The sequence below is a fragment of the Pinus tabuliformis genome, chromosome 6 (assembly GCF_031772625.1).
Source record: "Pinus tabuliformis cultivar Carrire ecotype Pingquan chromosome 6, CPIR1, whole genome shotgun sequence".
In the NCBI taxonomy this organism is placed as follows: domain Eukaryota; kingdom Viridiplantae; phylum Streptophyta; class Pinopsida; order Pinales; family Pinaceae; genus Pinus; species Pinus tabuliformis.
In genome coordinates, this window is record NC_142292.1 from 45,445,201 (window position 1) to 45,458,094 (window position 12,894).

General features: G+C 34.9%; 1 protein-coding gene across 1 annotated transcript in view; it reads right to left on the bottom strand.

Moving 5' to 3' along the window:
• LOC149257138 (alpha/beta-Hydrolases superfamily protein) overlaps positions 1-7,215 on the bottom strand; it is a 152,083-nt gene extending 144,868 nt beyond the window's left edge. The window contains exons 1-3 of the mRNA XM_089413647.1: positions 6,983-7,215; positions 6,815-6,891; positions 6,627-6,707 (exon numbers count right to left, since the gene is read on the bottom strand). Coding sequence (XP_089269773.1) covers positions 6,627-6,707; positions 6,815-6,891; positions 6,983-7,079 — 255 coding nt within the window. The 5' untranslated portion in view covers positions 7,080-7,215. The remainder of the gene's footprint in view (positions 1-6,626; positions 6,708-6,814; positions 6,892-6,982) is intronic.
• Between the last annotated feature and the right edge of the window lie 5,679 nt (positions 7,216-12,894).

Genomic DNA, 12,894 nt, shown 5'->3' on the forward strand with positions numbered 1-12,894 from the left:
CATTAATAACAATAAGGGGCTGCACTAGTATTATAGGGACCTAACATGCCCCTCTCCTTCAAAAAGTGTTGTCCTCAATGCTTGAGTAGTTTTGGATGCTTTTGTATAAAATTCTCATCCTCCCATGTGAAATCTTCAGCGGGTAAGTTCTTCCACTTGATGAGATACCCTGAAATTGATTGATTTCGTAGCTGTCAGGTTCTTGTTTCCGTGACTGCTTCAAGTTCCACTATGATTTTTCCTTCCTCATCAAGTTTCGGCAATATTGTTTGAACTGGGAGATTGTCACCTATAACCTTCTTTTGGAAAACTGGGTGCACTCAGAAAGATGCAGGAAGCTCCAATTTGTATGCCATAGTACCAATCTTTTGCAACACCTTGTAAGGACCACAGTACTTTGGTGATAATTTATTATCCTTCTTAGCTTGCTTAAGGGACATTTGTTTGTATGGTTGTAGCCGTAAAAATACCCAATCGTCTACCTCAAAACTTATTTCGCTGCGATGTTGATCTACCTGTTGTTTCATTTGATTATGCACCAAAGTGAGGTTATCCTTTAAGAGTTGGAGAACTTGTTGTTGATGCTTGATGTGATCTTCCATTGCTTGAACCTTAGATTTTTCTCTAAAAGATGATGTGATGGATGGTGTATGATATCCATAAAGTGCCATAAATGGGGCCATTTTTGTTGAAGCGTTATACCACCATTCAACTAGAGATAACCACTTGATCCATTGTGTTTTTTTATTAGATACAAAGAAACAAAGATATCCTCCAAACATTTGTTCACTATCTTCGTTTGTCCATCTATCTTGAGAGTTTGAGGAGTGGTAATTCCTGCCAATGCACTACAAGATATGGTCGGATTCATTTCTTCTTTCTATGGGGTTGGTTCCTAGTGTTTATCCTCTTATTTTGACGTTGTGTGTTCATTTTCTTCCTCCTCTTCATAATCTATGTAAACCAATTTCTTCTCAACACACTTATGGCCTTTAGTGTATTTGCTATCACAACTGTAATAAAGCCCTTTTGCTCTTTTTTCTTCCAATTGTTGTGGTGTCAGCCTTGTAGGTTGTGGAAGGCTAGGGGAAGCAACACTTCCATTTTTATAGTTGTGAGTGGTAGGCTTCCTTGTTGCTATAATTTTGCTTTCAATTTTTCTTGCCAACCTGAATGTCTTCTCCAATGAATCAGGTTCCAAAAGATGAACCTCATGTTGAATGTTATCATTTAAAGTCCCTATGAGGACATCAATCCTCTACTTCTCTGGAATATCATTTACCCTTATATTTAATTTTTGGAAGTCCTCAATGTGCTCTTCCATTGAACCCTTTTGTTTGAGATTTATCAATTGGCTAAAGAAGGTGTTGTTCTTTGTATCCTCATAATGTGCTATCATTTCCTCTGTGAAAATTGACCAAGTGACAAGTGGTTTACAAGAACAAAGTCCTCTATATCATACAAACTGATTCGGTTCTAAATATAAAGATGCAATACGTACCTTTTGTAATAGTTTCACATCATGTAGATCAAAATATTGCTCCATCTGTAGTATCCAAGTTACCGGATCCTTGCCATCAAACTTCCTCATATCTCTTTTTCTTTCTTTTAGGAGCTTGATCTTGAAACGATTTTAACTCTGTAATTTCTGATCTCCAAGTTTTGAAATTTCGTCCAGTGGTAGCCCTCTGAGTCCTCTTTCCAACACCATAGGTTTGAACGAGATTGGATTCTTCAAGAAAGAGTTATGCCCAAATTCCTACGATGACTTGATTATAGACTGGTTCAGTAGAGCAAACTTGTATGAAGTGCCACGTGTCACTGTTTCGACCTTCGGCCCTGAAAACGATATCCAACAAACTACAATCTGTCCTCTTTCTATCACATCTTACGAAATTTGAATCCAATGTTCAGAGAGAAAGTTATGATGATTTTACCAAGGTCACCTGTTTGAGATGGAATTCGGGAGCCCGCAAAAACCCTAACTTCCTTGGATCGTATCTCCAAAAAAATAGCGAACCAACTTTTGAAATTTGTACACAAGGTGCAGCATGCTTTCAGCTCAAATGGGTTTTAATTTTAGCGTCCGAAGCTTCATAGGAAAAAAAGTTATAGTGAAAATGCCACTGTGACTTGTTTGAGATGGAATTCTGGACCCTGCAAAAACCCTAACTTCCTCCGCTCATATCACCGAAAATATAGCGAGAAAATATCTGATAATCGGACACGAGGTTCAGCAAGCTTTCGGCTCAAATGGGTTTTAATTTCAGCTTTTGAAACATCGTAGAAAAAAAAGTTATAGCGAAAATGCCACGATTTGTTTGAAGAAGTGAAACCCTAAAACCCAAAGCTCTGATACCAAATGTTATGAAACTATCTCACAAAATAGAAGAAGAGATAAATCAACGACTTCAAAATTAGCCTCTTCGAGGGGGCAACCTCCTTTACATTACACAAATGAACAATTCTTCGATGATACAAATGACAAGACCTCCTTTCTATATATAGGAGTCTAACAGGTCAAAATATAATCAAATCTAACATAACACTAATATTGTAAGGGAACAACAATAACAATAGTGGCTTCTATGGGGCACAATAATAAAAAAATGGGGACTACATGGGCACAACAATACAATAAGGGGGTTGCACTAATAACAATAAGGGGCTACACTAGTGGTATAGGGACCTAACAAATAAAGCAGCATAACATGAAGCAAAGCCAAATGAAAACTGATGGATCACTTTCTGATGAAAGGAATGAGGACATAACTGACTCATGAATGAAAGTGATGGATGGTCTGTGCCCTATGAAGAAGTCCCAAAAGATGAAGACTCCATGACAAGAGAAATTCATGACATCGAAGGAAAAGGAGTTCTTCAAGCAACTGGTTGTCCCATCATCTCCACCTGAGGAGCTGTTGTAGGTCCCTAGTTAAGAGGGAGCCTGGAAAGAAGTTTCTTACTTGGAAGAAACTTGGAAATTCCTAAGCCAAGAGAGAGTTTAGGTACATTCCTTTTGTAGGAATGAGTACATTGCTTTATTGAAATATGTCTTCCCTATTTGAGAGGGAGAGATAAACACGTCATTTTGGTCTTCACTTGGGAAGACAAAATGGAGGATTGGGTAATCATTTGGCATCCAATACTCTTTGAGGATGAGATAGGGCATCCAAGAGAAGAGTGATCGTAGAGAACCGATATTCTTTGAGGACTGGGAATCCAAGATAAGAATAGTCCTGATGGAACACACCTTGAGTACCCAGGTAGGGTATGTTCTAGGAGAGACAATGATGAGTATGTCTATAAATCATTGGTCTCACAAGCATTGAGCTCGAATCTTGTGGAGAGATAGAGTTGTTAGTCAAGGCCTTGGTATGTGACAATGTTGGTTGATATGATGCTATACAAATGAGTTACCAATCATAATTCTTCTTATGAGAAATTATTCAGATTGAGAATGACCAAGTACCATTATAAATACCTCCCTAGTTAAGAGGGAGTGTTGAAAAGTGTAACTAGGTTCGGTCTTCATAATGACATGTAATTACGATTTTATGTAATGAGATGTAAAGAAGAAAAATAAAATTATTGTATTTCTTGCTTGCTTCATGGGTTTCATGAGCAAGAGATTCTATTTTTGAGTCAAGACTCCCACTGAGAGTCTTTAGGAATTATTTGTCATCTAGTCATAAAATGATAAAGTCATTATCATGTAATGAAGTCATGTTACACTTTGTAAAAGGTCAAACTTGTCTATGTAAAGTATCCTCCAAGACCTTGTCACTTATCCTCTTCAAGTCGGCCTACAACGAAGAAAGAACTTGCTAGAAGAAGTTGACCTCTCTATTTGAGATCATGTTGGCCTAAGGGACATGAGAAGATGTGTATAAGTAGCCACAGTCGGCCTCACTTAGAGGCAAGAAACTCGACAAGCAATCTGGTGAAGAGAAGTGCGAAGAAGGGATAGGAAGGATTCTTCTGGGTACAACGAAGGAAAGATTCTTCTGGGTGTAGCGAAAAAAGGTTTCTATTGGGTGTAGCGAAGGAAGGTTTCTTCAGGGGATACCGAAGGATTCTTCTGGGATCAGTGAAGGAAGGATTCTTTTAAGGTTTGTATTAGGTTATATATTCTCTCCAACGTGCAAAGGAAGAAGGAACGAAGACATCACAAGAAGATAGAAGGAAGAACCTATTGGAAGCCAAAGAGAAGCAATATAGGTCTCGATTAAGGAAACTAGGGTTTCTGATCTAGGGTAAACCTAAGAGACCGAGATTCTCTGTGATAGAGACCGAGATTCTCTAGAGGAGACCAGTGAGAGCCTAGAGATCGAGATTCTCTAGGGGAAGCCGAGAAGAAGCAGTGTGAAGGATAGAGACCGAGTTTCTCTAGAAAGCCAAGGAAAGCAGTTCGAGATCAAGAAGGAAGTCGAGACAGGGAAGAGGCAGAACATCAAGGGTAGTGACAAGGTTCTTGGGAGGATACTAGAGTCAAGGGTCTTTGTCATGGTCTTGGTATTCGTCAATTGAAGATCTATAAGAAGAATTTCTGATCGGGTTTTCCTCTCAAGAGGTGAGAGGTTTTGGCTCTGGCTGACAAGCCTACATACTGTGTCACTTGTTTTCTATTGTGCATATTGGTAATTGTCTTGATGAAAAGAACACAATAATAATATAACAAAGAGAAGACTATAAGCTAAAAGGTAAAAGTATATCACAAGCAATTATCAAGCAGAGAAATCTTTTAACTCCTTATGCCCTTGATTTCTCCACGCATTGGATTATCCAATGCCCAACATGTTAAAGTAAACTTCTAACTACTGCAACCACTGATTTAATTTTAAAGCATCAATCTCACCTTGATATGGCTTGATGTCGACCATCACTTCCATGTTGAAAATGGACTATGAATGGGTAGTGACACTCAAACTTGGCTACTCTTTTTCGGGTTTTTCTCTAGACTCATCCTCTGAGTCTTCTTGATCCCTCGACTATCCCTCTGATCTGAGCTCTAAGTTGGAACCTCCATCTTCTCTAATTACAAGCTTGTTTGTGAGAGCCACCATAAGGAAATTCATATTGCAGTCGATATTTGCGACTTGTGCTTCTAACCTCAAGAATCTCTCCTCTATAGGATCTTTAAGGTTATTATGAATAGATTCGTCGGCCATGGATGGGATTTTATGACTTCCTACTTAAATCAATTCTTGGATCCTTTAAAAGTTCCCACAAAATTCTCAAAGAAACCTACTCTGATACCAATATGATTTATAAAATACCATGGATATTCCACTAGACAAATTGTCACAACAAATTTAATAAAAATTGATTGAAATCTATACTAAGAGGGTTAATTTCCTTAGTTTCCAAATTTATTAAGTATTACTTTCTACTCATGCACGTAATAAATGAAATACGTAAAATATAGAACAATAAAATACAGTCATACGCCAAACACAATGAAACCAAGATATGTCATGGGAAATCCTTATGGAAGAAAACCTAGCTGGGAGGTCAAGCTGCTCTACTCTCTCTTTCTCTCTAATGGTAATATTGCAAGTACGAAAGGAGAAGGCACTCTCTATGGAGTTACATGAGATTTGTGGCCTGATACATTGCTACAGGCATTAGACCCACTATGTTAGGCTCTCTCACTCTCACCTTCAAGTTGTTTTTCTCCATTGTGGAACAAGATACAATCAAAATGAATGGAACCCCTTTCCTCATAGTGGCATGGTTATAACATAGCCCGATAGCCAACCAGGGGTAGAGATTGACTCCTACAATTCTCAACTTAAGTTACAACTTTGAACCTTCTAGAGTCTTTTTCATAGTCTTCATGTGGCTAGCCCATTTTCCATAAGTAACAGCAGATGATGTGGCATTCTTTAAAATTATGGTGGTCAATCACAATGGGTCAACTTTCGAAATGCATAACTTTTGCATATGAACTTCAATTGACGTCTTTCTTACACCAATGGAAAGGTCTCTGAGTGTAGAATAGTATCACGGGGTCCTGCGCTTAAGAGACAAAGTTTTACCCCTAAAAATGTCATCTAGGCCTCAGACTGGCCCCGGATGATTTCAGGCCCTAATTCTCCAAACTAGTTCCTACCAACAAAATGCTCCTACAAGTTGATTCCTCCAATTTTCCCACTCTATAAGCATCGATATGGATGATAAATTATACAATGATTCAATCCAGATTCCAACTTGGTGACTTGCATTACAAAGCCAACATTTCTGTTCAGATAATGCCTTATACACCATCTTTATCTCACACTTGTCATATATGTGGAATATTCACAACACAAACCAACAGTGATGTTAATCTCGTGAGGTCACTTACCTCGCACGCTAAGACAAAGTGACTCTTATATAGCATTCTGGGTTGGGTTGGGCTTAACTGACTTTTAGATGTTGAAGTGTCAATCCACATCTGAACCCTGTTGTTGCCCGTCATGAAGAGGGCATGTGGATGATTGGTTGAGTAGTCCAGGGGCCGGGGCATGTCCTGGATTCGTTGCTTAGCTTGTCCCATGTTTTCACATCAGGCAAATCGGAACAATTAAAGCGATTATCTAATTTATATTCAAACAAACACATGAATGAGAAATTCACTTCACCTCTGTAATCAAATAGAGATTCTCTTCTTCTAAAGCAGACTCCAAATTAGCAATATTGCTCCGAGGACAGGCCGCCATTGCCTACAATAGAATTTTGGTGAGAAGATATATCTGAATTCTATGTCATAACCATAAAAAAGTATAAAGATATTATAGATCTTTCACGTATTCAGATGCGATGAAAGTACCTTGCAGAATTTTGGGATGGGATGCGCCTGATATATGGGGTTTGTAACTGGTTTTGCTGGCTCGACGCTCAGTGGCACTGAAATGTAGTTATCGATTTACTCGGTTGATTTAAATTTTATGGCAATGCTATGGTAAGGAAAAAAAAATGAATGGATGAGGAGACTCGCCTATTCCTGCACGTCTGCTGGCCAACACTCTCAGAAATTCTCTTCTCATGTCTTGAGCACCGTCAGCAACGCCAACACCAACATCATTGTCTGCCATTTTCTCGCTCGAGGAAGAGTGTCGAAATCCAGATGGACGAGATGTCTCTGAAACACAATCGTTGAAATGTTTAATGAACTCCACTCCAATGAAATGTAACCAGAGTTGCTGCTCCGGTGAATTGAGTTCATGGTCACTCTTTGACGAGTTGGTTGATCTCAAACCGAGATGCTTCACGTGCTAAGTAAGATTTAATATTAATATGATTCACCTTAAAAATAATTTTAACCTCCTTAGGTTTAAAAATGATTTTTTTTTTTAATTTATCTTTCTCGAAAAATAATTAGAAAACAAAAATATTAGATAAAAAATAAAATTTATAAGTTATGACATTTACCAAGCGTAAAATTATTTCAAATTATTAATTTAATTTATTTGTAATAATTAAATTGTAAATTTATTTCAAATTAATAATTTAATTTATTTGTAATAATTAAATTGTAAATTTATTTCAAATTAATAATTTAATTTATTTGTAATAATTAAATTGTAAATTTATTTCAAATTAATAACTTAATTTACTTGTAATAATTAAATTGTAATAAATTAAAGGAAATTTTAAGAATGTGAATTTATTTTTAAATTTAAAAATCTCGACATTGAAATAAAAAATATAAATTTTGATTTTTTTAAATAAAATAATTTTATTATATAAAATTTAAATAAATTTAACAAATATTTTTTTTAAAATGAACTCCACTCCAAATATTAACCACGATGAATCATACTAGTTGGTTCGAAACGCGTCGACAAAGGTCTTTCTATATGTGATTTACGCCGAAGTTCTGCTTATAACTATTATGGATCACAGAAGCCTCAATTCAACAACTTTAAAATTTTCTTTATAATAAATATCTTCACTTAAAAAGAACATATAAACACACCCAATCTATATACACCTACCTACACCAGAGGTATGCTCGTTTTAACTAGTAAATATATTACCAAATGAATGCTAAAAAGATATATGAAATGAAATGAAATGATATTTTAAGGTCCATGAGACTAAAAATAGTCTATGAGACCATTAGTTCCCTGTTTTTCGCTCTTTGAAATTCACTCCTTTTCCGATTCAAATTGATGATGCGCTGACCCAACCTTCCAACAATCCCCTCGCTAAAAAGACAATGCCAAGAAACTAATGTTAACATGTTCTCATAACTTTCTCTGATGTCTTTGAATGCATCACATTCCAAAATGAAATGTTTTTCCAATTCCACAATGCCAGACGTGCAAAATGTACAAGTCCTTAATAGAGCAATAAGAACCTTTGCCCTCCACGAAATGCTAGCTCCAATGAACTCTTTTTGTTGTAAATCACAGGTAGGGTTGAATTCCTCAATGTAATATTTCTTCTTTCTACCCAACTCTTTTCCCCATACCTTTTTACTAAACTTCTCCATAACAAAATCCTTTAGCTCCTAGCTGTTTGTGGGATAGGCATTGAGGTAGATATTCCATTTTTGCATCCATGTGCAGTTTTGTTTCATCCATGTTTTCTTTCTTTCAATGATGCCTTCATTGAAGATAACATTAGGCCATCTACCTACTCTCATTTGTTCAATTCTTTTTAGGTATCTTATGAGCAACACCATAGGAATTGCTTCAATGGAAGTTGCTCCTGTTTAACTCAACATTATCACATAAGGTATCGAACTTTTTATTTTGAACTTGCTCATGATCAAATGTTTTTGGATTTTCTCAATTTGTTTCCATTTTGAGACGAAAGTGCTGCTAGCCCACAATTCACACCCATATAGCATCACTGGACAAACTAGGAGTCCAAAAAGCACTTTAATCATTTTCCAATCCCATAACTCGGCCTCTCTACATCTATTTTGAAGAGCATATATTGCTTTCCACACTCCTAAAATTTTCTTCTTTCTGCAGTCCTCCCAATTGAGTTTGTTGTTGAAATCAATCCCAACGTACTTGTACTCCTTTACTTCTTCAAGAATGTTGTCTTCAAAGAAGAAAGTATGCTCAAGGGCATATAAGTGCATTTGCAATCCATAGGCCGATTTAGAAATCAATACAATATCATCACCGTTTAAAAGAAGCTTTATCACAAACTACCCCAACTAAACACTATCCTCACCTTGCAGATTTAGCCACTCTTCCAATTTATCAATTTATAGACCAAAAAGAGTGAGAGATAGAAGGCAACCTTGCTTAACTCCAACATCACTTTTAAAATTTTATGAAATACCAACTGAAGTTTTAATTTTAACTTTCACTTTTTCATATCACCATATCAATAAATATATACAATAATATTTATGCCATATGTCACAGAGTTACCTCTTTAATCTTGTGAATGGGAGAGGTGCCTCTTTAATCTTGTGAATGGGAAACGCCACTCTCACATATATGTCATACTTTTATTTTTTATGTGTCACAGGTATATATGTTTTTTTAAATATATTATATTCCATTTTAAAATAAATAATTTATTCTAAATTTTATATATGGGGATATTTTTAATGTATAGATGTGAGATGTACTTATGATAAAATTCAAGTATTAGTATGCAACTCATTAACCTTGTGCGTGGAAAACGCAACTCTGAGGTATATGTGATATTTTTTTTTTATATGTTAGAGGTATATATGTTGGGTATATTTTTTTAATATATTATATTCCATTTTAAAATGAAATAATGTATTCTAAATTTTATATATATGGTGATATTTTTAATGTATTGATGTGAGGTGTAATTATGATAAAATTCAAGTATTGAATAGTTGTGTTATAAAACAATTAAATATTTTAAGATTTTATTTTTTATTTTTTATAATTAAAATTTAGCTAGATTATTTTTCTTAAAATTGTTATTGATACAATTTTTTTAAAGAAGATTGTAATTTTAATATATAATATTTTTAATTTCATGAATTTAAATGTCAAAAATGTCAATTTCTCATAATTTTATTTTAAGTAGTTAGGAAAATGAGAGAGTTGGTTGATGTTACTAGATTGGATAAAAAAAATTAAGGTAAATATTTATGGTAAGTTTATTTGGTGTTTGAAGTGAGCTTTTTAAGTTACAAAAAATAATGGGAAGGGAAATTGGTATTTTTGGAGAATTTATTTTTGCTTTAAAAACAACAAATCTATCAATTCAAAATTGCAATTTCAACAAAAGTTTAATTATCAAATCTTAAAATGGGGGGTGGACGAGTGGGAACAGATCTTTCATGGCCAGGGAGTTGGATAAGAAGGTATCAAAAGATATCTTAAAGATGAGTTTTCAACACATTCTAAGGGATAATGACCAAAAAGCAGATCAATGTGTCAACCAAGGTTGCAATTTGAAGTTTTGAGAATTGATGGTTAATGGTCAATTGATAGCATCCTCCATCCTTTAGTGGATTAAGCATGAATTCTATCCTCAAATATCAAAACTTTTTGTGGGGCGGTGGGAACTGCTAGTCAACCTAGATATGGGGGGAATATGTAGTAATCAAGGATTGTATTTTGAAGTAGGTTATATGCACTACAGGTTTTGTTTAATTTTGGGGCTATATTGGAAGGCATTCATCTCCAAAGATCTGTATATGCTTAGTATTGGTTATATTCCTCTTCGGAGGATAATTTTGGTTCAAGAGTTTGTAGATGATACTGAATTTATATATATATATATATATATTAAATAAAAAAGTAACTCCCAACGTATAGTTGTAATTTTACATTGATACAAATGTTCTCATTACAATCAAAAATAAAAATAAACATAAAAAAGTTATTTTGATTTGGTCAAAGGATCTTAGCTTGAGTGGTTTCTTAAACAATTTGATCCCCAGTTGTGTGGATTCAAGTGCATTTATGAAATAGTTGTACTCGTGCAATTTTGGCATTCAATAGTTTGAACTTATCGATTCCTTAGAAATTCTAGTTCGAGTTAAAAATAAATAAATAATTGTTATTTCAATTGATAAAATCATTATTTTAATATAAAATGGATTGAATAAATGCTTTTAATATATTTTCTTAAGATGATCATAATTTTAATATATAATATTTACAATTCTATCAATTTAAAATGATTTATGCTCAAAAATATCAATTTCCCATCACGTTATTTCAAGTGCCATAGTCTAACTAGCCGGAGGAATTGCCCAGAAAGTTATAGAAATTCTGGTCATATTTAAAGAAAATCCGGCAAGGATTTTTGTAAATCCAAGTTATAGTTGTTAAACTTCAAAATTTTAGGTGTCCTAAACGTTTTTGATGGTGTTGAATCCATTTCCACCATCAAAAACACGATTCAAACGCTATCTCTACAAGATTTTTTGAATTTTTTTTGCCCAAATTCCGGCGACTTTTGACCGTCCGGGCAATTCCTCCGCCTCGTTAGACGACTCCATTTCAAGTTGTTGGAGAGAGAGAGAGTGGGTGTGTGTTGATGTCCCAAGGTTCGAAGCAAAAAACATGTTATATCAAGATTTTAAATTAAATATTTATAGTAAGTCTATCTAGTACTTAGGGTTTGCCATCTAAAATCTAAAGTTCTAAGAATTTAATCTTTTTTTTGTTACTTGAAATAATGGAAAGGGAAATCGGTATTTTTTTGAGAATTCATTTTTGCATTAAAAACAATAAATTCAACAATCCAAGTCCCAAGGGTTAGCTTAGTTGGTTGAGTTCTCGTTGTTAAGTACCTCGCTAGTTGGGAGGTCACAAGGTCAAATCTCCTCGAAGCCCTTAGGGTTAGGCCTTACTTGTTTGGCCGACAGATAGATCCCTTCGGGTTGATCTGCCTAGATTTTTCCCGTGGATGTAGCGGCCACCCAGTGTCGTGAACTACCCTTAAAAAAAGAACAAATTCAACAATCCAAAATTTCAATTTCAATAAAGGTTTAACTAGTCAAATCATAAAACATTTAACCTTATTTTCTATCTACTACCATATCAATGAGTGAAGATATTATCGAGATATTTGACTTTTACCACTACTACAAGCACAAATTGAGGTATTTTCTTTCAACATAGAGAATGTTTTTAAACCTATTACCTCTAGGAAGTGTTATGCATACCCAAAGGCAATGTTAAAATACAAAATTTTAAAAACAAGTATGAAATCTCAACATAGATATATGTGATTGTAGCAAGATAACAAGTCACATTGCATTAATAGGAATGATGTTCTGAATACAACCCACACGGTTGTTATCCACACCCAAAGACAATGTTGAGGCTCACAATTTAAAGAGGGTTACTAATATGAAACAAAATCCCAACATACGAACATGTGACTCTAACAAGATAACATGTAACATTATATTGATATTAACCACAATCCAATGATGGCCCATAAGGCATGGCATTGGGATTTCCAATGATGTTAGTATTGAAGTGAGGAAGGTGTCATTCACCAATACCTAAGTGACAAAGGGAAAACAATAAGAAATGGCATCTAAGTCACTATCAATGCTAGTGTCACAGTGATGGTGGATGTTACCATGAGACAAAGAGTAACTCATAAGGCATGGCACCAAAATGCACCCACAACCATGAATTGAAGAGCCAAATATGACCATAAGGCATGAAACCAAAATGCACCCACAACCATGAGTGGAAAAGCCAAATATAACCATCAAGGCATGACATTGAAATCATTGGTGATATTAGTACCAAAGGAAGAAGGCTAAACATTATAATGATTTCTATACTTTGTAGTTTGCCATCACCAAAACCCAACCAAGCAATCTTTGTTGAAATTGCGATTTTGGATTTATGGAATTGTTGTTTTTAATGTAGAAATGGATTCAATGCCACCATATCCCTTCTATAATAGGATTTTGCAATGCTAATA